Raw genomic sequence first — 26,627 nt, 5'->3', positions numbered from 1 at the left:
CTACTGGTGGTGGTATCCTGCACAAAATGAGATGTCATCAACTGAAAATGCTGCATAAAATTGGGCTACACGACTATTGTTACGGCTGGCGGCTCGGGCCCGCCGCCGGCTACGCTCTCCTAGTATGTATGTGTGTGTTTGTGTCGGCTGGTGCCCGTATAATGGTACTGCAGTTTGAATGCGACAGCGCGACACCCTGATTGGACGACTGTGCCAGCGCGACACCCTGATTGGACGACTGTGCCAGCGCGACGCGCTGATTGGACGACTGTGCCAGCGCGACGCGCTGATTGGACGACTGTGCCAGCGCGACGCTCTGATGGGACGACTGTGCCAGCGCGACGCGCTGATTGGACGGATGTGCCGGCGCGACGTCCTGGGCGGTGGTCGTCCGCCCCTACGCCCTCGGTGGAGCAGCTCCAGCCCTCTCCGCCAATCGACGACTACCACCTGGCCGGACTGCTCCACAATAAAAAGCGCTGCATTGCCGCTCCTCGGGGCGGCTGGAACTTCTCAGTGCAGCTCGCCTCGTTCGTGTCTCTTTCGTTTTGCTATTGGTGTGAGACACTCGCTAGACCCGTGAGCTGGGTAACCCATTTTGTGCTCTTGTGTATCCTTGTATTATTCCCCTTTTGGTTATTGTTGTTTCTCCTCCGTTCTGTCAGTTCTGTCAAATGCGGTTATTATTTGTTCACCTTCCACTTTCACTCCCTTGTCAAACCCCTGCATGAAACTTCAATTAAAACCACTAAGATGTTAAAGTCGACCCCGTGTTTATCTACTCTATATTTTCTGTTATTGTGTTACTTCCCTTCCCCTTGACGAGCCGGGCGTAACACATTGGGGGCTCGTCCGGGAGCCAAACTCCCGCGACAATAATAATAGTAGATTTAATTTCCGGGTAGGGGACAAACATTATTAAATATACATTAATTGTAACCGGACAGGCCAAAGATGGCGTCTTTTGATTTAAGAGAGTTTTTATTAAATCCCTCAATGGAGGATCTGCACAATTGTAGGAAAGTGGACCTAATAGAAATAGCGGAACATTTTTCTATTTTTGTTCCGAGCCAAATTCGAAAGGATGCATTGAAAGCCCTTGTCAGGGAGGGGTTGGTGGAATTGGGCACTTTGCCAGCAGAGGAACCGCTCCCTCCACCCAACCTCACAACACCTCCTCAGGACAGTACGAGGCCCGTCCTGGGCCCCCCCCCCATGGCTGAGGCAAAGTCCGAGGGTGATGGACGGCCCGATCAACCGTTCCTTCGCTCTCATTTAGACCGCTCATCCAGTGGGACAACCGGCCACTCGTCTACTGAGGCGCGGCTGAAAGTGCGCCTAGCCCGCCTCAGAATAGAGGCCGAGGAACGGGAGAGTGCAGGAAAAGCCCATGTTGAGTTGGAGGTTCGGTAAATGGAAATTGAGGCGGATAAAGCTGTTAAATTTAAACGGCTGGAGCTTGAAGCTCAGCGTGGCCTCCCGAGCCCCGGTCCTGCTGCAGCCCCGCCTTCCACCTCTCAACCCTGCTCCGCTTTCGATGTAGGCAAATATCTTCCCCTCATGCCCGCTTTTAGAGAAAGCGAGGTGGATTCATATTTTTTCGCTTTCGAGCGCATTGCAACGGCCCTGCAGTGGCCGCGTGAAGTTTGGCCTCTCTTGTTACAATGCAAGATACAGGGAAAAGCCCAGGAAGTGGTTGCTGCGTTGCCACTGGAGGATAGCTTATGCTATGAAACGGTGAAAGCAACTATTTTACGCACATATGAACTCGTACCTGAAGCCTACCGTCAAAAATTTAGGAACTACAAAAAAGCCCCAAACCGCACCTACGTCGAGTTTGCCAGGGAAAAGGGAACCCTTTTTGACAAGTGGTGTTACTCAGCCAAAGCCGATACTCTCGCTACTGTACGGGAGCTGCTCTTGCTTGAGGACTTTAAGAAAAATCTCCCTGACCGGGTGGTGGTATTTCTAAACGAACAAAAAGTGAAAACCCTCGCCGAAGCCGCTGTTTTGGCCGACGAGTTTGTCCTGACACACAAAAATTTATTTAATGTTTATGTAGACAGACCTCGTGTTCCATTTACGGGTTCTGCTGAGAAACCCGCTGCCGATAAAGTCAAAAACACTGACCGAGAGTGTTATTACTGCCACAAACCTGGGCATGTCATCGCGTTCTGCCCCGCGCAAAAACGTAAAGTGGGTCAGCCCGCTTTAAACCCAAAAGGCGTCGGGTTGATTAAATCAGACCCGTGCACCTTAGTACCCGACGCCACCAAAAATCCTGACCCTTGTTTTAAACCATTTATTTTTCAGGGATTCGTTTCTTTTTCGGGAAAAGCCTCTGACCAGCGCCCCATCCATATTCTTAGAGATACCAGGGGTTCACAATCAGTTATTTTAGCCAGCGCACTGCCCTTTTCTCCCGAGTCAGCATGTGGTTATGGGACGGTACTGCGGGGGATAGAGATGGGATATATTCCTCAGCCTGTTCACCTTATTCACGTACAATCTGATCTCATTACCGGATTTTTCCCAGTTGCAGTGTGTCCCGGGTTGCCCATCGAGGGAATACAAATGTTAATGGGAAATGATATAGCAGGGGGTAAAGTTACTCCAGCCCTGCAGGTAGTAGATTCCCCTCAAAGACACGATGAGGGTCCCCCAGAACTATACCCCATCTGTGCCCTCACGCGCGCGCAAGCCCGGAAAAATCCTGATATTGATTTGTGTGATAGTATTTTTGCGTCTACCATGTCTGACTCATCCCATTTTATACCTGATTCTAAAAAGTCAACGACCGCATCCCGGATCCAGGCTGAATCTCCAACATTCACGCGTCTCCTGAAGGCTAATGAAATAGCCAAATCCTCCCTTGCAAACGTTCAGTCAAAAATGAAAAGTCGTTTTGACAGAACAACTGTGAACCGTAGTTTCAAGGTAGGTGATAAAGTACTCGTGTTACTTCCTGTTTCGAGTGGCGCGTTATCTGCAAAGCTCTCCGGTCCTTACATGGTGCAACAACAACTTAATAAAACTGACTATGTAATTAGTACGCCGGACAGGAAACGAAAAACCCGTATATGCCACATAAAAATGCTAAAACAATATCATCCCCGCGAACCCAACATAGAAACGGCCAAAAGTGGCCCGCCCCCAAAATATATCGACGTACCGGATGAAAAACCTATCCGTCAACGTTCCTATCGGGTAAATCCCACCAAACGCCTTCTTATGAAACAAGAAGCTGAATACCTATTGAAAAACGGATTGGCCAAACATAGCTTTAGTGCATGGAGTTCGCCTTGCTTGGTATCTCTATTGCTGTCTCTATTGCTCGCTCTCCAACACTTCGAGGTATACCTTGGGTCCAGCTCTTTGCCGATTACTGTGTATACCGATCATAACCTACTTGTCTTTTTTGTCACGCATGTACAACCACAATCAACGACTTATGCGGTGGCCGTTGCTAGTACAGGACTTCAACCTCACCATCCGCCATAAAAAGGGGTCGGAAAACGTTTTTGCTGATGCCCTGTCCAGGTTGTAGGTATGTTTTGTTGCACGGTGTTTATTTGATGTACTTTGACTTGTATCTTAAGGGGGGGAGTGTTACGGCTGGCGGCTCGGGCCCGCCGCCGGCTACGCTCTCCTAGTATGTATGTGTGTGTTTGTGTCGGCTGGTGCCCGTATAATGGTACTGCAGTTTGAATGCGCCAGCGCGACACCCTGATTGGACGACTGTGCCAGCGCGACGCGCTGATTGGACGACTGTGCCAGCGCGACGCGCTGATTGGACGACTGTGCCAGCGCGACGCTCTGATGGGACGACTGTGCCAGCGCGACGTCCTGGGCGGTGGTCGTCTGCCCCTACGCCCTCGGTGGAGCAGCTCCAGCCCTCTCCGCCAATCGACGACTACCACCTGGCCGGACTGCTCCACAATAAAAAGCGCTGCATTGCCGCTCCTCGGGGCGGCTGGAACTTCTCAGTGCAGCTCGCCTCGTTCGTGTCTCTTTCGTTTTGCTATTGGTGTGAGACACTCGCTAGACCCGTGAGCTGGGTAACCCATTTTGTGCTCTTGTGTATCCTTGTATTATTCCCCTTTTGGTTATTGTTGTTTCTCCTCCGTTCTGTCAGTTCTGTCAAATGCGGTTATTATTTGTTCACCTTCCACTTTCACTCCCTTGTCAAACCCCTGCATGAAACTTCAATTAAAACCACTAAGATGTTAAAGTCGACCCCGTGTTTATCTACTCTATATTTTCTGTTATTGTGTTACTTCCCTTCCCCTTGACGAGCCGGGCGTAACACATTGGGGGCTCGTCCGGGAGCCAAACTCCCGCGACAATAATAATAGTAGATTTAATTTCCGGGTAGGGGACAAACATTATTAAATATACATTAATTGTAACCGGACAGGCCAAAGATGGCGTCTTTTGATTTAAGAGAGTTTTTATTAAATCCCTCAATGGAGGATCTGCACAATTGTAGGAAAGTGGACCTAATAGAAATAGCGGAACATTTTTCTATTTTTGTTCCGAGCCAAATTCGAAAGGATGCATTGAAAGCCCTTGTCAGGGAGGGGTTGGTGGAATTGGGCACTTTGCCAGCAGAGGAACCGCTCCCTCCACCCAACCCAGGGTTCACAACACCTCCTCAGGACAGTACGAGGCCCGTCCTGGGCCCCCCCCCATGGCTGAGGCAAAGTCCGAGGGTGATGAACGGCCCGATCAACCGTTCCTTCGCTCTCGTTTAGACCGCTCATCAAGTGGGACAACCGGCCACTCGTCTACTGAGGCGCGGCTGAAAGTGCGCCTAGCCCGCCTCAGAATAGAGGCCGAGGAACGGGAGAGTGCAGGAAAAGCCCATGTTGAGTTGGAGGTTCGGAAAATGGAAATTGAGGCGGATAAAGCTGTTATATTTAAACGGCTGGAGCTTGAAGCTCAGCGTGGCCTCCCGAGCCCCGGTCCTGCTGCAGCCCCGCCTTCCACCTCTCAACCCTGCTCCGCTTTCGATGTAGGCAAATATCTTCCCCTCATGCCCGCTTTTAGAGAAAGCGAGGTGGATTCATATTTTTTCGCTTTCGAGCGCATTGCAACGGCCCTGCAGTGGCCGCGTGAAGTTTGGCCTCTTTTGTTACAATGCAAGATACAGGGAAAAGCCCAGGAAGTGGTTGCTGCGTTGCCACTGGAGGATAGCTTATGCTATGAAACGGTGAAAGCAACTATTTTACGCGCATATGAACTAGTACCTGAAGCCTACCGTAAAAAATTTAGGAACTACAAAAAAGCCCCAAACCGCACCTACGTCGAGTTTGCCAGGGAAAAGGGAACCCTTTTTGACAAGTGGTGTTACTCAGCCAAAGCCGATACTCTCGCTACTGTACGGGAGCTGCTCTTGCTTGAGGACTTTAAGAAAAATCTCCCTGACCGGGTGGTGGTATATCTAAACGAACAAAAAGTGAAAACCCTCGCCGAAGCCGCTGTTTTGGCCGACGAGTTTGTCCTGACACACAAAAATGTATTTAATGTTTATGTAGACAGACCTCGTGTTCCATTTACGGGTTCTGCTGAGAAACCCGCTGCCGATAAAGTCAAAAACACTGACCGAGAGTGTTATTACTGCCACAAACCTGGGCATGTCATCGCGTTCTGCCCCGCGCAAAAACGTAAAGAGGGTCAGCCCGCTTTAAACCCAAAAGGCGTCGGGTTGATTAAATCAGACCCGTGCACCTTAATACCCGACGCCACCAAAAATCCTGACCCTTGTTTTAAACCATTTATTTTTCAGGGATTCGTTTCTTTTTCGGGAAAAGCCTCTGACCAGCACCCCATCCATATTCTTAGAGATACCAGGGGTTCACAATCAGTTATTTTAGCCAGCGCACTGCCCTTTTCTCCCGAGTCAGCATGTGGTTATGGGACGGTACTGCGGGGGGTAGAGATGGGATATATTCCTCAGCCTGTTCACCTTATTCACGTACAATCTGATCTCATTACCGGATTTTTCCCAGTTGCAGTGTGTCCCGAGTTGCCCATCGAGGGAATACAAATGTTAATGGGAAATGATATAGCAGGGGGTAAAGTTACTCCAGCCCTGCAGGTAGTAGATTCCCCTCAAAGACACGATGAGGGTCCCCCAGAACTATACCCCATCTGTGCCCTCACGCGCGCGCAAGCCCGGAAAAATCCTGATATTGATTGGTGTGATAGTATTTTTGCGTCTACCATGTCTGACTCATCCCATTTTATACCTGATTCTAAAAAGTCAACGACCGCATCCCGGATCCAGGCTGAATCTCCAACATTCACGCGTCTTCTGAAGGCTAATGAAATAGCCAAATCCTCCCTTGCAAACTTTCAGTCAAAAATGAAAAGTCGTTTTGACAGAACAACTGTGAACCGTAGTTTCAAGGTAGGTGATAAAGTACTCGTGTTACTTCCTGTTTCGAGTGGCGCGTTATCTGCAAAGTTCTCCGGTCCTTACATGGTGCAACAACAACTTAATAAAACTGACTATGTAATTCGTACGCCGGACAGGAAACGAAAAACCCGTATATGCCACATAAAAATGCTAAAACAATATCATCCCCGCGAACCCAACATAGAAACGGCCAAAAGTGGCCCGCCCCCAAAACATATCGACGTACCGGATGAAAAACCTATCCGTCAACGTTCCTATCGGGTAAATCCCACCAAACGCCTTCTTATGAAACAAGAAGCTGAATACCTATTGAAAAACGGATTGGCCAAACATAGCTTTAGTGCATGGAGTTCGCCTTGCTTGGTATCTCTATTGCTGTCTCTATTGCTCGCTCTCCAACACTTCGAGGTATACCTTGGGTCCAGCTCTTTGCCGATTACTGTGTATACCGATCATAACCTACTTGTCTTTTTTGTCACGCATGTACAACCACAATCAACGACTTATGCGGTGGCCGTTGCTAGTACAGGACTTCAACCTCACCATCCGCCATAAAAAGGGGTCGGAAAACGTTTTTGCTGATGCCCTGTCCAGGTTGTAGGTATGTTTTGTTGCACGGTGTTTATTTGATGTACTTTGACTTGTATCTTAAGGGGGGGAGTGTTACGGCTGGCGGCTCGGGCCCGCCGCCGGCTACGCTCTCCTAGTATGTATGTGTGTGTTTGTGTCGGCTGGTGCCCGTATAATGGTACTGCAGTTTGAATGCGCCAGCGCGACACCCTGATTGGACGACTGTGCCAGCGCGACGCGCTGATTGGACGACTGTGCCAGCGCGACGCGCTGATTGGACGACTGTGCCAGCGCGACGCTCTGATGGGACGACTGTGCCAGCGCGACGCGCTGATTGGACGGATGTGCCGGCGCGACGTCCTGGGCAGTGGTCGTCTGCCCCTACGCCCTCGGTGGAGCAGCTCCAGCCCTCTCCGCCAATCGACGACTACCACCTGGCCGGACTGCTCCACAATAAAAAGCGCTGCATTGCCGCTCCTCGGGGCGGCTGGAACTTCTCAGTGCAGCTCGCTTCGTTCGTGTCTCTTTTGTTTTGCTATTGGTGTGAGACACTCGCTAGACCCGTGAGCTGGGTAACCCATTTTGTGCTCTTGTGTATCCTTGTATTATTCCCCTTTTGGTTATTGTTGTTTCTCCTCCGTTCTGTCAGTTCTGTCAAATGCGGTTATTATTTGTTCACCTTCCACTTTCACTCCCTTGTCAAACCCCTGCATGAAACTTCAATTAAAACACTAAGATGTTAAAGTCGACCCCATGTTTATCTACTCTATATTTTCTGTTATTGTGTTACTTCCCTTCCCCTTGACGAGCCGGGCGTAACACATTGGGGGCTCGTCCGGGAGCCAAACTCCCGCGACAATAATAATAGTAGATTTAATTTCCGGGTAGGGGACAAACATTATTAAATATACATTAATTGTAACCGGACAGGCAAAAGATGGCGTCTTTTGATTTAAGAGAGTTTTTATTAAATCCCTCAATGGAGGATCTGCACAATTGTAGGAAAGTGGACCTAATAGAAATAGCGGAACATTTTTCTATTTTTGTTCCGAGCCAAATTCGAAAGGATGCATTGAAAGCCCTTGTCAGGGAGGGGTTGGTGGAATTGGGCACTTTGCCAGCAGAGGAACCGCTCCCTCCACCCAACCCAGGGTTCACAACACCTCCTCAGGACAGTACGAGGCCCGTCCTGGGCCCCCCCCCCATGGCTGAGGCAAAGTCCGAGGGTGATGAACGGCCCGATCAACCGTTCCTTCGCTCTCGTTTAGACCGCTCATCAAGTGGGACAACCGGCCACTCGTCTACTGAGGCGCGGCTGAAAGTGCGCCTAGCCCGCCTCAGAATAGAGGCCGAGGAACGGGAGAGTGCAGGAAAAGCCCATGTTGAGTTGGAGGTTCGGAAAATGGAAATTGAGGCGGATAAAGCTGTTAAATTTAAACGGCTGGAGCTTGAAGCTCAGCGTGGCCTCCCGAGCCCCGGTCCTGCTGCAGCCCCGCCTTCCACCTCTCAACCCTGCTCCGCTTTCGATGTAGGCAAATATCTTCCCCTCATGCCCGCTTTTAGAGAAAGCGAGGTGGATTCATATTTTTTCGCTTTCGAGCGCATTGCAACGGCCCTGCAGTGGCCGCGTGAAGTTTGGCCTCTTTTGTTACAATGCAAGATACAGGGAAAAGCCCAGGAAGTGGTTGCTGCGTTGCCACTGGAGGATAGCTTATGCTATGAAACGGTGAAAGCAACTATTTTACGCGCATATGAACTCGTACCTGAAGCCTACCGTCAAAAATTTAGGAACTACAAAAAAGCCCCAAACCGCACCTACGTCGAGTTTGCCAGGGAAAAGGGAACCCTTTTTGACAAGTGGTGTTACTCAGCCAAAGCCGATACTCTCGCTACTGTACGGGAGCTGCTCTTGCTTGAGGACTTTAAGAAAAATCTCCCTGACCGGGTGGTGGTATATCTAAACGAACAAAAAGTGAAAACCCTCGCCGAAGCCGCTGTTTTGGCCGACGAGTTTGTCCTGACACACAAAAATGTATTTAATGTTTATGTAGACAGACCTCGTGTTCCATTTACGGGTTCTGCTGAGAAACCCGCTGTCGATAAAGTCAAAAACACTGACCGAGAGTGTTATTACTGCCACAAACCTGGGCATGTCATCGCGTTCTGCCCCGCGCAAAAACGTAAAGTGGGTCAGCCCGCTTTAAACCCAAAAGGCGTCGGGTTGATTAAATCAGACCCGTGCACCTTAATACCCGACGCCACCAAAAATCCTGACCCTTGTTTTAAACCATTTATTTTTCAGGGATTCGTTTCTTTTTCGGGAAAAGCCTCTGACCAGCACCCCATCCATATTCTTAGAGATACCAGGGGTTCACAATCAGTTATTTTAGCCAGCGCACTGCCCTTTTCTCCCGAGTCAGCATGTGGTTATGGGACGGTACTGCGGGGGATAGAGATGGGATATATTCCTCAGCCTGTTCACCTTATTCACGTACAATCTGATCTCATTACCGGATTTTTCCCAGTTGCAGTGTGTCCCGAGTTGCCCATCGAGGGAATACAAATGTTAATGGGAAATGATATAGCAGGGGGTAAAGTTACTCCAGCCCTGCAGGTAGTAGATTCCCCTCAAAGACACGATGAGGGTCCCCCAGAACTATACCCCATCTGTGCCCTCACGCGCGCGCAAGCCCGGAAAAATCCTGATATTGATTGGTGTGATAGTATTTTTGCGTCTACCATGTCTGACTCATCCCATTTTATACCTGATTCTAAAAAGTCAACGACCGCATCCCGGATCCAGGCTGAATCTCCAACATTCACGCGTCTTCTGAAGGCTAATGAAATAGCCAAATCCTCCCTTGCAAACGTTCAGTCAAAAATGAAAAGTCGTTTTGACAGAACAACTGTGAACCGTAGTTTCAAGGTAGGTGATAAAGTACTCGTGTTACTTCCTGTTTCGAGTGGCGCGTTATCTGCAAAGTTCTCCGGTCCTTACATGGTGCAACAACAACTTAATAAAACTGACTATGTAATTAGTACGCCGGACAGGAAACGAAAAACCCGTATATGCCACATAAAAATGCTAAAACAATATCATCCCCGCGAACCCAACATAGAAACGGCCAAAAGTGGCCCGCCCCCAAAACATATCGACGTACCGGATGAAAAACCTATCCGTCAACGTTCCTATCGGGTAAATCCCACCAAACGCCTTCTTATGAAACAAGAAGCTGAATACCTATTGAAAAACGGATTGGCCAAACATAGCTTTAGTGCATGGAGTTCGCCTTGCTTGGTATCTCTATTGCTGTCTCTATTGCTCGCTCTCCAACACTTCGAGGTATACCTTGGGTCCAGCTCTTTGCCGATTACTGTGTATACCGATCATAACCTACTTGTCTTTTTTGTCACGCATGTACAACCACAATCAACGACTTATGCGGTGGGCGTTGCTAGTACAGGACTTCAACCTCACCATCCGCCATAAAAAGGGGTCGGAAAACGTTTTTGCTGATGCCCTGTCCAGGTTGTAGGTATGTTTTGTTGCACGGTGTTTATTTGATGTACTTTGACTTGTATCTTAAGGGGGGGGAGTGTTACGGCTGGCGGCTCGGGCCCGCCGCCGGCTACGCTCTCCTAGTATGTATGTGTGTGTTTGTGTCGGCTGGTGCCCGTATAATGGTACTGCAGTTTGAATGCGCCAGCGCGACACCCTGATTGGACGACTGTGCCAGCGCGACGCGCTGATTGGACGACTGTGCCAGCGCGACGCGCTGATTGGACGACTGTGCCAGCGCGACGCTCTGATGGGACGACTGTGCCAGCGCGACGCGCTGATTGGACGGATGTGCCGGCCCGACGTCCTGGGCGGTGGTCGTCCGCCCCTACGCCCTCGGTGGAGCAGCTCCAGCCCTCTCCGCCAATCGACGACTACCACCTGGCCGGACTGCTCCACAATAAAAAGCGCTGCATTGCCGCTCCTCGGGGCGGCTGGAACTTCTCAGTGCAGCTCGCCTCGTTCGTGTCTCTTTCGTTTTGCTATTGGTGTGAGACACTCGCCAGACCCGTGAGCTGGGTAACCCATTTTGTGCTCTTGTGTATCCTTGTATTATTCCCCTTTTGGTTATTGTTGTTTCTCCTCCGTTCTGTCAGTTCTGTCAAATGCGGTTATTATTTGTTCACCTTCCACTTTCACTCCCTTGTCAAACCCCTGCATGAAACTTCAATTAAAACCACTAAGATGTATGTTAAAGTCGACCCCGTGTTTATCTACTCTATATTTTCTGTTATTGTGTTACTTCCCTTCCCCTTGACGAGCCGGGCGTAACACTATGTCCTAAATGATAATCTCTATGTGTAATCTCTGAGTGTAATCGCAATTATTAATCTTGATTACTCCTCATTGCAACAAACAACATACACGTTTTCATTGCAAAATGAAATGTGAAATTACAATTAGTGATGGATTAAAAATAATTATAATAATAACTAGAGCTGCGAACAGCTATAAAGGGCCCTCGCAGCCCGGGCCACGTTGGGGTACTTGCACGTTGGCGTACTGGCACATTGGAAGCAGAATTTCTTTGAAAATGGCATGATAAACCATTACGTGGATTTTTATTTATTTTTTTGCCAGGTGTGATGAGTGTGTCAAGCTCAATGGGTTTTGGTGATTGTTAAGATCTGCAAAAATCAGCGTCTTTTTTTTATTTTTAGGCAATGAGTTGCCCTGATTGGTATATTTTTTGCAAAAGTACATATACACATCATCGCTCGTACTCATTGCACAATGTTGCTTTTATTGTCCATAGAGGCGATCAAAAAAAATGAAACTAAATAAAAAAGCACAAATGTTTGGATCGGTCTGATGCCAGTGAACATATTGAGTGGTGGAAAGTAAAAGAATATTCATAAATGACTTAGTTATCACACTTACAATGAGTTTACAATTTTTGTAAAAATACCGTATTTGAGGCTTTTTTTTTTTGCCTCAAGGACTAGGTGGCGCTGTATTTATAACTGAATTTTGTCATAGAGATACCTTCAGGCCTTGACTATAAATATACATTTCAAGTATGGGATTTTTTGGAGCATGTACCTGGGAGTTATTAAGCATGTCCTTCATTCACGATATTGCTTTTAAAGTCTATAGAGGCTATCAAAAATCAATAAAACGAAATAACAAAAATATGTATGTTTGGTTAGGTCTGATGCCAGTGAACATTTTGAGTGGTGGAAAGTAAAAGAATATTCATAAATGACTTAGTTACACTTAGAATGAGTTTACATTTTTTGTAAAAATACCGTAAGTGGGGTATTTTTTTTGTCATGCCTCAAGGGCTAGGTGACGCTGCATATATAACTGAATGTTGTCATTGAGATAGCTTGAGGCCTTGACTATAAACATACATGTCAAGTTTGGGATTTTTTGGAGCATGTACCGGGGAGTTATAAAGCATATCCTTTTTCATTGCGAAACACAAAATTTGATGCTCCGCCCACATCATATAGTATTCAGAAAAGTCAAGATTTTTCCCACTGTCGTTGGCTCAGGTCTTGACATAGCCCAGGTCATACACCCCTCATACACCTAAAAAATTTCCAAAGATCTTGCTTAAACGTACAAGCGGGGCTGCTTAGTTAAAAACTTCTAGGGGGCGCTATTGAGTCAATTTTGTAAAAATAGCACAATACATGATAAAATATTACTCATTTTACCAGGCCAGATGTGTGTGCCAAGTTTCATGAGTTTCTATGCATGTTTAGACCCTCAAAATCGGCGTTGTTTTCTTGGCGAACAGCACTTAGCCACGCCCACAGCGATTCGCGAAAACTCACCAACTTCGTGTTGTGACATCATGAAGGCTGAAACCCTCTTCTGAGCAAATATGAGGTAGGTCCAGTTAACGTGTTTGGAGAAAAACGAAGAAAATTCGCAAGAAAAAAAATTGCCACCTGGTGGCGCTATAAGTAAGATGAAATATGAGTTCGTAGATGTCTTAAGGGCTGGACTCTCATCAAATGTGTGAAATTTTGAGGATAGGATCATCTGGGTCAAGTTAAAGCAACTTTTATTGTCGCGAAAAATCTTCAGACTTTGCGGCACCGTAACGGCCACGCCCTTTGGCGAAACGTTACAATATTCGATGTGGGGCATGATCAACATCTTAAGGCTTTTCTGACCAATTTTCAACTGGATCCCTTCAACGAGCTCGGCACAGTAGCTAAAAACGTAAAGTATGACTTTTATTGTCACCACAAGGTGGCGCTAAATGTATAAGTGAATTTTATAATATAGATGTTTTCAGGCCATGACTATTAAGTTGCATGAGAAGTTTGAGATTTTTTGGAGCTTGAACATGGGAGTTATTAAGCATTTGCTCTTTCTGGACAAATGAAATTTTAAAGGCAATATTTGATGCCCCACTCCCATCATATAGTATTTCGAAAAGGCAAGACTTTTTGCCCAGTTGTTCTTTCAGGTCTTGAGATGATAAATGCCAAGTTTGAAGTCAATTGGATGAAAAATGTTTGCAAAGGGGGAAAAAGCATGACCACAGTGAATGTGCCAAAATGGGCCAAAATTGGACATTAAAAAATTCATAGCTCACTTCCTGTACATTTTCGCTACATGCTCCCAATAGACTTTATTGTGCGTCTCTGGGTGCTACACGTGCCTGCCAATTTTCGTTGCTCTAGCTCAAACGTGACGGGCTTGGTTTTTATTTTTCTACGCTAGGGGGCGCTATAGACTAACGTTGTTATGACAATGTCAGAATATCAAATTTTTCGCCGGGCCTGAGGAGTGTGCAAAGTTCGGTGAGTTTTCGTGAATGTTTAGGTGCCCAAAATCGCAATCGTTTGCGAATGATGATGATGATGAAGAAGAAGATGAAGAAGATGAAGAAGAAGAAGAAGAAGAAGAAGAAGAAGATGAAGAAGAAGAAGAAGAAGAAGAAGAAGACGAAGAAGAAGGAGAAGAAGAAGATGAAGAAGAAGAAGAAGAAGAAGATGAAGATGAAGAAGAAGAAGAAGAAGAAGAAGATGAAGAAGAAGATGAAGAAGAAGATGAAGAAGATGAAGAAGATGACGAAGAAGAAGATGAAGAAGAAGATGAAGAAGAAGAAGAAGAAGAAGTTTTACAAAAACAAGAGGGACCTCGCAGTGGTCGCTGCTCGGGCCCTAATCAAGTATTTCAAATTTACTAAGTGCTAACTGAATAAATATTCAATTACCAGAGGTAAGTATTCTGTCAATATTGACAGAAGATTCTGTCAATCCATCAGTGACAGATGCCAATTTTGTTTATGATTAACGAATGATGGGAAGCTTTTGAAAAATTGACGGACTAAGCATTGCTGGAAGTGGGTTTTCGTCCGTCAATGTAATCATCAATAACAGGGTCAGTACCAACAGACCTTCTAGGTCTGTCAATGATGGACGCCTGCTTCCTTTTTCGCTGACGAATGACCGACACTGACAGATACCCGTTTCACTGACGCACGACTTAATTTTCCACTTTTTTCCTAGGACAGCGGCTGAGCCACTCGTTTTCTCCTGCAGTAAACAAGTAAATATACATTTACCAGGTATGCTAACTTTCTCGCACACCATTCTCCAAGCCTTCTTTCTTCTAGCTCTGTCTCAATATCGATAGCTGGCCGTGTTGTAGAGCTCGGGTGACTACAGACCACAATGATAATGTTTTACTGTTGTAAATTCTTTGTTATTGATTATTTTATGCAAGCATTAATGCACAGTTCTTTGATTTTACATGAGGTACAATGTTAGACAGCTAAGTGGTCCTCTGATGTACAGTCAGTTTATATCAGGGGCGTTAATGAAGCTAAGGTGTTCTAAAAAGGGATATTGGATTGAGTCCCTTGGCCGTGCAATTACGACCGTGGCACTGGTAACATTAATGAGGAAAAGAATATTCACACACAAACAATGTCCAGCAAAACATCGTGGTGACAGAATGTAATTTAGCATGACAGAAGCGTGTTTTAAGAAAAAACTTTGGCAGAATAACGATTGACGGGCTGTACCCATGAAATTTTTATGCTGCATTCGAGGATGGTCCGAAGTCGGACTTTTCTGACTTCAAACCAGGAAGTGTGTATGGGACTGAACTCGTAAATTCCACTTACGAAGTCGGGGAAAAAAAAAAAAAAAAGTACCCTGACTTCACCGACGGACGACAATGTGACGTCACTCTACAATGGCGACCCCTTTGGGAAACACAGACCGTGAATGGTAAAACACAATTTAGTAGAAAACGAGATAGCTTTCTTCATTCTTAAATATTCACCGTAACTTCATGTAACACAACGTACGTGACAGTATGACGCTATCTCCCTGCATCAAATTATACAGTGTACCAATGTTCCCTCTAATTTTCCGCGTGTCTGTGCATTCATACGAACTTCTTTAGTGTTCCTTGGACTACAGTGAGCAACATCTATGGACATATATTAATGGACTCACCATAGCTAGAAATGAATCCACCGGCAGCCATCTCTACGTTGCCACCCACTAAGCCCAACGAACTTGAAAATACTGATTTTCCTGCAGTGTTTTCATGTTATTTACTGGCTCTACGGTGAAATTGCCACCATGTGCGGCGTATTGTTGTACCAATACGTCTGCAAAAAGCGCAAAATGCACATTTCATTGGTAAGAATGCATTTATAAAATTTCTCTTTTAAGCTCTATCTGTGAATGCTACTCAAAGATTTGTCTGCATCATGTTGTCAGAACAATGACATTCAAGAAAAAAGCCCAGCAGGACAAAATTGGCTGTGAAATGTAAACTAAACTTAGTCCATATACAGTAGCTAAACCCTTGGCAACATCAAATATGCACATGCCGACCAAAGCAGTACCACACCTGAGATCATAAATTACATGATGTATGTATGTTACAAACAAATTCAAACAACTTATATATCAGATTTGTGACACAATTAGAATCAGCCCAAGTTTGTTACTTGTTTTTAATCACACATGTCATTTTAAGCATAGGCTAATTGGTCTCAAAACAATTTATATAAATATGGGAAACTTTATTTTGTTTTCATGTCTTAAATGTTTTAGTTTTTTTGTTTTTTGTGTGCAACCTTAGAATGTTTTAATTGTGTCAACTGAAAGCACATGTTCCTGCAATGCATTAGTAGCAAAACAACCAAAGTTACTTCGGTCCATTCAAACATTGTAAAATATGTCATTTTATTAAAACATTAGCATTTCTGAAACGCATCATTTAAGGGGTTCGTAGGTCGTAAACTACGCCCATATTTGGGCTTCCCGAATGGAGCGGTTTGCGTGTCACCTGCAGTCTCGTCATTGCTGAATGTGTTTGTGTAATCATACTAGAATAAAAAAACACGACATGGGTGTTCCCCACGCACGCGCGCAGCTTTTATTTTTTTTGTCACATTTTTCTGAACCACTCTGTTAATCACGTGCTATATCAAGTTTTCAATGTCTTTATAGGAAGATAATGTAAAAACTACAAACAGTAAATACAGCTTAGGTTAGTTTTTTTTTAAATGCGCTGAAGACATTTGCTGAAAGGGTGAGAGCACACGCGCAGCTTCGAGGGAACATTGCAGTGTAATACTGAACTGTATGAAATGCTTATGAAATAAGATATAAACAATAAATAAAGCAAAATTGCGAGAAGGCAAGTTTGCTGCATGTCAAAATGAGTTTTGAGGACCAAAATAAAAAACAATTTATCACTATTTTCCATTTTGATTATTTATTTTCGCCTTGAATGCTTTCAGGTAAGAACTGAAAAAACAACTCTGATAAATCCGACTTCCGACTATCCACGAATGCAGTATTCCTGTCGGACCTAAAATAGAGGCTGTAATTTCTTGACGGTTACAGTTTGGCTCGGCTTGAAATACCAACGGATTAATGATGACGGAAGGGTGTCCCGACTGGTGGTGATTGCTTAAAATTCATCGACGCATCCACCTCTGGCAAAGTGCAGGTCAGTGGAAGCAAATACATAAAAGGTAATAACAGAGAGAATATTACAAGGCGGCTTCTGTCAAAATTTGATGGATGACATTCTTAATTAGATTAGGGGGGTCATGACCCCTCCCTAATGAAGCTTAATGACCCTTAATGACTTCCAGATGTCATTTAATGAGGGTTAATGACCTTTAATGACTTCCTGATGTCATTTAATGAAGATTAATGACCCTTAATGACTTCCTGATGTCATTTAATGAAGATTAATGAACCTTAATGACTTCCTGATGTCATTTAATGAAGATTAATGACCCTTAATGACTTCCAGATGTCATTTAACGAAGACTAATGACCTTTAATGACTTCCAGATGTCATTTAATGAGGGTTAATGACCTTTAATGACTTCCTGATGTCGTTTAATGAGGATGAATGACCTTTAATGACTTCCGGATGTCATATAATGAAGATGAATGACCTTTAATGACTTCCGGATGTCGTTTAATGAAGATGAATGACCTTTAATGACTTCCAGGTGTTATATAATGAAGATGAATGACCCTTAATGACTTCCTGATGTCATTTAATGAAGATTAATGACCCCTTAATGAAGATGGATGATGTGTAGGTGGTGTTCCTACCTGTTTTTGCAGATATCATGGCTGACCCGGGTTCAAATGCTAATTGTTTGGTTAACTTCCGGATCCGGTGCACGCCCCCTAGATGAGTGAATAATGAATAATAATGAGATTGAATGACGTGATCGGAGGGAGTGGTTTAGTATGGGTAAAACCGCCGGGGGAAAAGTACTAGCCATTTCTATTATGGTGAAGGGGGAAAAAGCATGCGCAAACACGGCTCAAAGAGTGTATTTTAGAGGTTGTAAAACAAGAAGTATAAGGTAAGGTTAAACTGTGATACGCTGGTTGGTATTATGAAATTAAAAAACTCTAACATGAAGTTATACATTATATGTAAAAATGTTGTAAGAGTCGTTCGTGACTGCTGGGGTTGAATCTGAAAATAAACGGATAAAACTATAATTTCCCCTTACTGATATAGTTACTATCTGACATTTTTGTTCAATATTCCTGTGAGTAGGGGGGAAGCAGATGCAGTCAAAGATTCATGGGGAGGTCAAATGTATGTCTGTGCTTGTGTGTGCGTACGCGCATGTATGGCTGCATGGGGGTCAAAGAAGTGTGAGGACAGACGGGCGGCTGAAGAAGTGTGAGGTTAGACGGTGGCTATAATGTTGTTAGTTTGAAAAGACAACACTTCCTAAAACATATTACAAAAATATGCATCTACTTAGATCTGATTCTATTTATAATGATAATTTTATGTAGAAATTGGTGAAAAGCCATCATCGATAGTCTCCTTACCCCTGCGAGGACAGCGGCTGCTGGTCATAAAATTAAGGCTGAAGGAGGAGGAAGAGAAAATATCGGGGGGTTCCTCCTATCTTGGTTAAAATGAGCGCCATTTTTGGTCTGAGAAAGGCGATTGTTCAATATTCATGTGAGTAGGGGGAAGCAGATGCAGTCAAAGATTCACGGGGAGGTCAAATGTATGTCTGAGCATGAGGGGCCTGTGTATGCGTGTGTGCGTTTGCATGAGAGCTGAACAGTGTAAGATTAAACGGTAACTGTAATGTTGGTTTTCAAGAAGACATTTCCAAAACTGCTTCTTTAAAAAAACATCTACACAGATATCCATTTATGATAGTTTTATGCAGCAACCGATAGTTGAAACATCCTAGCTAACATTTTCTCAAGGATTTGAAAAGTGGTGACAAGTGAAAACTAATTAAGCTTACCTATAGGCGTAACGGTGTGTGGCTTTGAGTCCATCACATACATGCTCTGCATAGAGCATATATGCGTAGCAGCGAGGTATGCGTAGCAGAAAGGGGAGATGTCCCTACACTCGTGAGAATTTTCTGAGGCTTGTTGGAGACACTAGGACTCTGTCACAGTTTGAGTGTGTGTGTTTCAATGACCATAATTGTTGGGGGGCTGGTGGATATGAGAGAGGGGGTTGGTTAGACGTCTGCCAGCGTGCTCTCCTTGGGATATTTTCTCAAATACTAAAACCCAAATGCCAGTCCTCTGAACCGAATGACCAGTTGTCTAAACACATTGAATAAATGTAACCCCTCATTTTCCAATACCATGAAAACATTTTACATGAAGACACAATTCACAAATTGCTCTCATGCGATACAAAATGTTTACCACAAGTCAACAATATTTGAACACAACGGACTTAACTGGCGTTCACACAACAACTCAAAAATTGAATACACTTGTTGCTAATGATGTGACCACACCTATAAACTCAAGTTCAGAGTGTACAATTTGCTGGAGAGTCCAAACAAGCGCAATGGATAGAGGCAGAGCCAGAGGAAGAGGAATTAGAGGAGGGAGAGGAGCAGGTCGAGCAATGCAAAAGTTACAAAATAGTAACATGGAATGGTAAGGGTATTCGTAAACACGAAAATAAAAATAATAATTTAACCATCTTATTACAGTCTTTCTCAATTGCTAATACACATTTCTTGAAACCTGTACCCATTTTCTCAAAACCTTAAACACAAACACAAAAATTCTAACAATTTTCACAAAAGCCGTGACTTTTCACTTCAAAACCTATTATCCGGTATTCAAATCCGAACAATATATTCAGATCATACACACAGTAAGTCAAAATATATTCACCATTAGAGCATTTGTTAGACACGACATAAAATAATTAACACAGAGCATCCAGGGTAGGTAGTCAACAGAGGTTTATTTTACATGCATCAACAAACAGTTTTTGGCACTAGACAAATTACTAACCCGTTCAGTTTCGCTCCACTACCAGGGGCACTAAATAATCTTTACTTCATAAAATAGATTTATTAGTAGTAAGTAAGAATCCGTGGAGTTCACCCTCTGAAAACCTGCCAATTTTGTGTTTTCGGTGGTGAAACCCCGGCACTATTTTGCGATGAGGCGCAGTGACCTCTCGTGTGGGCGTAGTGCCATTAGGTCGGTAGTGGTGTGATTTAGGTCACATGAGCCAATCAGGTAGCTGCTGCTTTCTCCTCACCATAGCAACCGCATAACAAAAATGGCGACCACAACGTCGGAGAGCGAAAGGAGAAAAAAAGTTAGAAAGAAAGTGGTGAAAAAACTTCGTTCCCGTTCAGGTTTGCCCATCGCTTCAGCTGGCCCCGTTCTTCCAGCCATCTGCATCATTTGTAAAAATAAATTTCAAAGTAGACTCGTCTGGGATTGGAAGGCACACGGAAGAGGGATCATCTCGCCAAAGCAGAAACATTGTCAGCAGGTATGTGCTACACACACGCGTGCCCATTTCTGTTATTAATGTGACCGATATTTAGTATAGGGCTGAAAATAATTTTTTGCTAGGTTAAGTTTTAAGGCTATAGTTTAGTAAAAACGCGAGCTGCTGAATGATTTATCGAGTGAATCCAACAGTTGTTACCAAACTCAAGTTACCTGTGCCCATCAGAGTCATAATATAGTCACAGCTACACACTCCCTTTTCCCCAAACTCTCTCTCATCAACCTCAACAAACACTTTACTTTACTTAAATCTGTGATGTGCATATACTGTAAAGAGGTGATGTGACAATAACACTTATAATTAATTCTTTTTTGTCTAAAGGCGGGTTGGTTGCTGCAGGCCGCTGAGATGAAGAAAGACTGTTCCATTCTTCTGCATATTCAAGACAAAAGACTGTGTCACAATGGAGGTGCAGTTTTGTTTCAGAGATTACACAAGGTTCTTAAAGTCAACAGCAACCAGGGACGAACAAATGTGAGTTGTTACATTGCACTATTTCATTGTCACTTTGCTAAAATTACACATTTCAAAAGTAAAGCATTGGTCAGCAATATGTCACTTGTATTCTGTTTACATTTCGAGACAGCATTAATTAGAAAGCATGACTCTGCACATATTAAGTGAGTGTGTGTGTGTGTTTTAGACAACCCAATGCTGAGAGCTACAAATTCTTTTTGTGAACAAGTAATCCGTCAAAGGATTATAGTTGACAAAGATGTGATGAGAATGGACAAGCTAAGGGGTTTGTGAACAGTGTTAATAAACACGGGGATCTTGATGCTTCAGACTACAGGTAACATATAAATCTTCACATTGAAACACATTTATGAAATCTATGGGGAGAGATTTGTCTAAAATCTCACTGTTTCAGAGAAAAATAGTTTGCTGACAAGCTCAATTTAAGTTAAAAATAAATAAATAAATAAAATTGATTCTCTAAAAATGAAAACCAGTTGGTTGTTAATTATTACATGCAAATGTGTTTTTTTGTCTTCTGTATTTATAATTGTTCTTTGACCAAGAAAGTATATAGGCCTATAGGTATATTTGTATTTCTATCCAAATATACGATTATTCACTAGAATTTTCAGTAGGATATCCAAATACCAAAATATTCGATAGCTGCAGCACTAATAATACTAATTTTGAGTTGTGGCACGCCCACACGAGTTATTTTACCACACACCCATGTCAAAACTAGCTTACTGCACACACACTGCACCCCAACTTCAAATTTTTGCTAACGTCATAATAATAATAATAATAATAATAATAATAATAATAATATATTATAAATTTTGTTGGATCCAAAAGCAACTTACATAATTATAGTTTCATATGATTGTGATTGTCTTATTTTCAAATGTTGAAATATTTTCTTGATTTGAACAAAATATAATTGTTTAGAATAATCTTTATTTCAATTATTACCAAAATAATTGTGATGATTATTTTTTTCCATAATAGAGCAGCCCTAGTGTGATGTGAATATGTGTATCTTGTGCTCATCTTTCCCTTCAATTTTCTATTTCAGGCAGGATATACTGAAACGAAGATTGAGGCGTGATTTCCCCCAGCTGGTTCTTCACACCCCTTTCCAGCAACAACTCTGAAATGGTTTTTGTAGAGACATTACCAACAACTGACAAACTTTTAGACAGGGTACCTCACTCATCAGATACATCAACTACTGAGTCTACTGATGTAAGCCAAGAAAGTGACACTAACACATGGCTGGTACAACATCAGGTTGGAAAATGACAGGGCATACGAGGACACTTTACAGTGCAGGGCTGTAAAATCTATGTAAAATCTGCCATTTTGTTTGTTTCATTATCAAGATGTTAACTCTCCATTTTAACACTTTTCAAGCAAAAATAAAAATGTCTGTATTCCATTTTTCCACAACACAGACCTTTGTTAAATTGGTCTGCCAAAAAAAAAAAGAGAGCTGTTCCAATGAAGTTTCAAAGGTTTTATTGTGAATGCACATTTGATTTTTATTTTATTATTATTATTTTTTTATTAATATTTTTTGGGTAGGGGGCGGGGGGTATAAATGACATGCTGTGATGACACAATCTGATACTTTAATAAATATTCTATATGTTATAATAATCTGGGCTCTGAATGCATCTATTTCCATCTAGTCCATTTTGCCTTGTTCCAGGTTTGTGGTGCATGGTAGTATTTTTGGCCGATGTATGCTGCTTCTTGTGTACCTTTCATTACGTAATAGGTTGTGAATTGTTTTCATATATGAAACATAAACATAGCTAAATGTAACATCTGTGTGCTGGTTTCACTTCTAGTTGAAGCGTTTTTTGTTTTTTTTGGCACAAATTTAATATATTTAATTATCTAAATTCACATGATTGCACCAAACCACCAATACTTGTTTCTGATGTTAGGTACATGTATTTATAACATCTGGGAATGATTTTCTGTTGCCAAATTTAATGTAAGACGTTTTACAACCAAAAACTGCAGCACAAGATTTTCGTTTTTTGTTATTTACCTATATATGCATTTCTGGCTTGTGACAAAATTGGGGCAGGAAAACATTGGGTGAACTTTTAACCCAAAGTTCAGAAGGGTATTATCTATCAAAAAATGCATTGAACAAGTAGTGCCCAGACAGTGGAGCGAAACTCATTTTCTAGGCACTTTTTTGGGGTTCACCCCACGGCCTAGAAGTTGGTGTGAATATTTGAATGTATTCTTTACTATTGAGATAGGGTTGTTCTGATTTTGTTATGTGAGGTTATTGTATTGTCATGTCCGCTTTTAACTTAACAGTTTTTATCAGTTACTAAAACACCAAACCCCGTTCTATGAAGCAAATTCTCAGTTTCCGAGACTAATTTCTGGAATGAAACACTTTTTTGACCAAACCTTACACACGGTTCAGGCTTAGACCCAATTCTCAAAACTCATCCACTCTTTTTGGATAAAACTTAAACACATTTCACACTATTCCTAAATTATTTTGCCCTAAGACTAATGCATGTTTTTTTGTTAAAAGTGCCCATTTTGACTCTATCATGTTTTTTGATTGATTGATTGATTGAATTATTGAACATAAAAACAACCAGCAGAGAAACAAAAGTTAAAAAAGAAAAGAAGAAAAGAAAAAACAAAAAACAAACTCATCATAGTTTACATGTTCAAAAGGGAGTAGGAAGAAGTTAACTTATTTAGTCCTACCCCTCATACATTATACATTTAAACTTATTTCATTATTGATACAATACTAGGTTAATATTTTTAAAAATAAAATGATGCGTGCATTATCCAGCAACATATATACATGAAATTCCTAAACATATACCTTAATACATTTATAAATCATATACTCATACTCATTATATACAATTTTCATGCTCTTATTTGACAAAAGTAATTTTTTTTAACTTTGCATTTAAACATTTTTTTTTTAACTCAACAAGTGAGTCACATCTTTTCAAGTCAATTCCCAGATTATTCCACAAATTAACACCTTTTACAGAAACACACCTTTGCTTAATATTTGTTCTTGTTTTGGGTTTTTTGTACACACTTGTACCCCTTATATCATAAGGACTGTGTCTAATTTCAAACAATGTCTGAGTAATATAGCAGAGTAGATTGTTATATACTTTGTACATTATTTGTGCTATTTTAAACTCAACCAAGTCATAAAATGTCATTGGATTTAATTTGATAAATAATGGATGTGTTGATTCTGTATATTTTGAACGATTAATAATCCTTATGGCTCTTTTTTGCAAATTGAAAACAGAGTTAGTGTTTGTTTTATATGCAGTCCCCCAGATTTCCACACAATAGGTCAAATATGGTAATAATAATGAACTATATAATATATATAATGAGTTCATGTTCAGGACATCCTTAGTTTTATAGAGTATCCCGATGATTTTTGACATTTTCCTTTTAACATTTTCTACATGTGGCTTCCAACATAATTTATCATCAATAACTACTCCAAGGAATTTATTTTCATACACCCTTTCTATTTCATTTGAATTCACCATAATTTTAACTTGGTTAGTAATTTGTCTAGTGCCAAAAACTATGTTTGTTGATGCATGTAAAATAAACCTCTGTTGACTACCTACCCTGGATGCTCTGTGTTAGATTATTTTATGTCGTGTCTAACAAATGCTCTCATGGTGAATATATTTTGACTTACTGTGTGTATGATCTGAATATATTGTTCGGATTTGAATACCGGATAATAGGTTTTGAAGTGAAAAGTCACGGCTTTTGTGAAAATTGTTAGAATTTTTGTGTTTGTGTTTAAGGTTTTGAGAAAATGGGTACAGGTTTCAAGAAATGTGTATTAGCAATTGAGAAAGACTGTAATAAGATGGTTAAATTATTATTTTTATTTTCGTGTTTACGAATACCCTTACCATTCCATGTTACTATTTTGTAACTTTTGCATTGCTCGACCTGCTCCTCTCCCTCCTCTAATTCCTCTTCCTCTGGCTCTGCCTCTATCCATTGCGCTTGTTTGGACTCTCCAACAAACTGTACACTCTGAACTTGAGTTTATAGGTGTGGTCACATCATTAGCAACAAGTGTATTCAATTTTTGAGTTGTTGTGTGAACGCCAGTTAAGTCCGTTGTGTTCAAATATTGTTGACTTGTGGTAAACATTTTGTATCGCATGAGAGCAATTTGTGAATTGTGTCTTCATGTAAAATGTTTTCATGGTATTGGAAAATGAGGGGTTACATTTATTCAATGTGTTTAGACAACTGGTCATTCGGTTCAGAGGACTGGCATTTGGGTTTTAGTATTTGAGAAAATATCCCAAGGAGAGCACGCTGGCAGACGTCTAACCAACCCCCTCGCTCATATCCACCAGCCCCCCAACAATTATGGTCATTGAAACACACACACTCAAACTGTGACAGAGTCCTAGTGTCTCCAACAAGCCTCAGAAAATTCTCACGAGTGTAGGGACATCTCCCCTTTCTGCTACGCATACCTCGCTGCTACGCATATATGCTCTATGCAGAGCATGTATGTGATGGACTCAAAGCCACACACCGTTACGCCTATAGGTAAGCTTAATTAGTTTTCACTTGTCACCACTTTTCAAATCCTTGAGAAAATGTTAGCTACGATGTTTCAACTATCGGTTGCTGCATAAAACTATCATAAATGGATATCTGTGTAGATGTTTTTTTAAAGAAGCCGTTTTGGAAATGTCTTCTTGAAAACCAACATTACAGTTACCGTTTAATCTTACACTGTTCAGCTCTCATGCAAACGCACACACGCATACACAGGCCCCTCATGCTCAGACATACATTTGACCTCCCCGTGAATCTTTGACTGCATCTGCTTCCCCCTACTCACAGGAATATTGAACAATCGCCTTTCTCAGACCAAAAATGGCGCTCATTTTAACCAAGATAGGAGGAACCCCCCGATATTTTCTCTTCCTCCTCCTTCAGCCTTAATTTTATGACCAGCAGCCGCTGTCCTCGCAGGGGTAAGGAGACTATCGCTGATGATGGCTTTTCACCAATTTCTACATAAAATTATCATTATAAATAGAATCAGATCTAAGTCGATGCATATTTTTGTAATATGTTTTAGGAAGTGTTGTCTTTTCAAACTAACAACATTATAGCCACCGTCTAACCTCACACTTCTTCAGCCGCCCGTCTGTCCTCACACTTCTTTGACCCCCATGCAGCCATACATGCGCGTACGCACACACAAGCACAGACATACATTTGACCTCCCCATGAATCTTTGACTGCATCTGCTTCCCCCCTACTCACAGGAATATTGAACAAAAATGTCAGATAGTAACTATATCAGTAAGGGGAAATTATATAGTTTTATCCGTTTATTTTCAGATTCAACCCCAGCAGTCACGAACGACTCTTACAACATTTTTACATATAATGTATAACTTCATGTTAGAGTTTTTTAATTTCATAATACCAACCACCGTATCACAGTTTAACCTTACCTTATACTTCTTGTTTTACAACCTCTAAAATACAATCTTTGAGCCGTGTTTGCGCATGCTTTTCCCCCCTTCACCATAATAGAAATGGACCCTAACCCTAACCCTAACCCCAATTATATAGTTTTATCCGTTTATTTTCAGATTCAACCCCAGCAGTCACGAACGACTCTTACAACATTTTTACATATAATGTATAACTTCATGTTAGAGTTTTTTAATTTCATAATACCAACCACCGTATCACAGTTTAACCTTACCTTATACTTCTTGTTTTACAACCTCTAAAATACAATCTTTG

General features: G+C 42.4%; 1 protein-coding gene and 1 long non-coding RNA gene across 7 annotated transcripts in view; one reads left to right on the top strand and one right to left on the bottom strand.

Moving 5' to 3' along the window:
* Positions 1–26,627, bottom strand: part of fkbp15b (FKBP prolyl isomerase family member 15b) — a 155,282-nt gene that overhangs the window by 98,797 nt on the left and 29,858 nt on the right. For all 5 annotated transcript variants that reach the window (XM_077523047.1, XM_077523043.1, XM_077523045.1 and 2 more), the window contains one exon: positions 1–17. This exon is cut by the window's left edge and continues 68 nt beyond it. In XM_077523047.1, the coding sequence (XP_077379173.1) occupies positions 1–17 (17 nt within the window). The remainder of the gene's footprint in view (positions 18–26,627) is intronic.
* LOC144019782 (uncharacterized) lies at positions 20,000–22,367 on the top strand. Of its 2 annotated transcripts, none has more exons than XR_013283777.1 (3): positions 20,000–20,312; positions 20,655–20,807; positions 21,868–22,367. It is a non-coding gene; the product is annotated as an uncharacterized LOC144019782 (long non-coding RNA). The 2 variants fall into 2 exon arrangements; XR_013283778.1 differs by lacking the exon at positions 21,868–22,367 and adding an exon at positions 20,977–21,634.

Source organism: Festucalex cinctus, chromosome 5 (assembly GCF_051991245.1).
Source record: "Festucalex cinctus isolate MCC-2025b chromosome 5, RoL_Fcin_1.0, whole genome shotgun sequence".
Classification (NCBI taxonomy): domain Eukaryota; kingdom Metazoa; phylum Chordata; class Actinopteri; order Syngnathiformes; family Syngnathidae; genus Festucalex; species Festucalex cinctus.
This window is presented reverse-complemented; position numbering and strand designations above follow the sequence as displayed.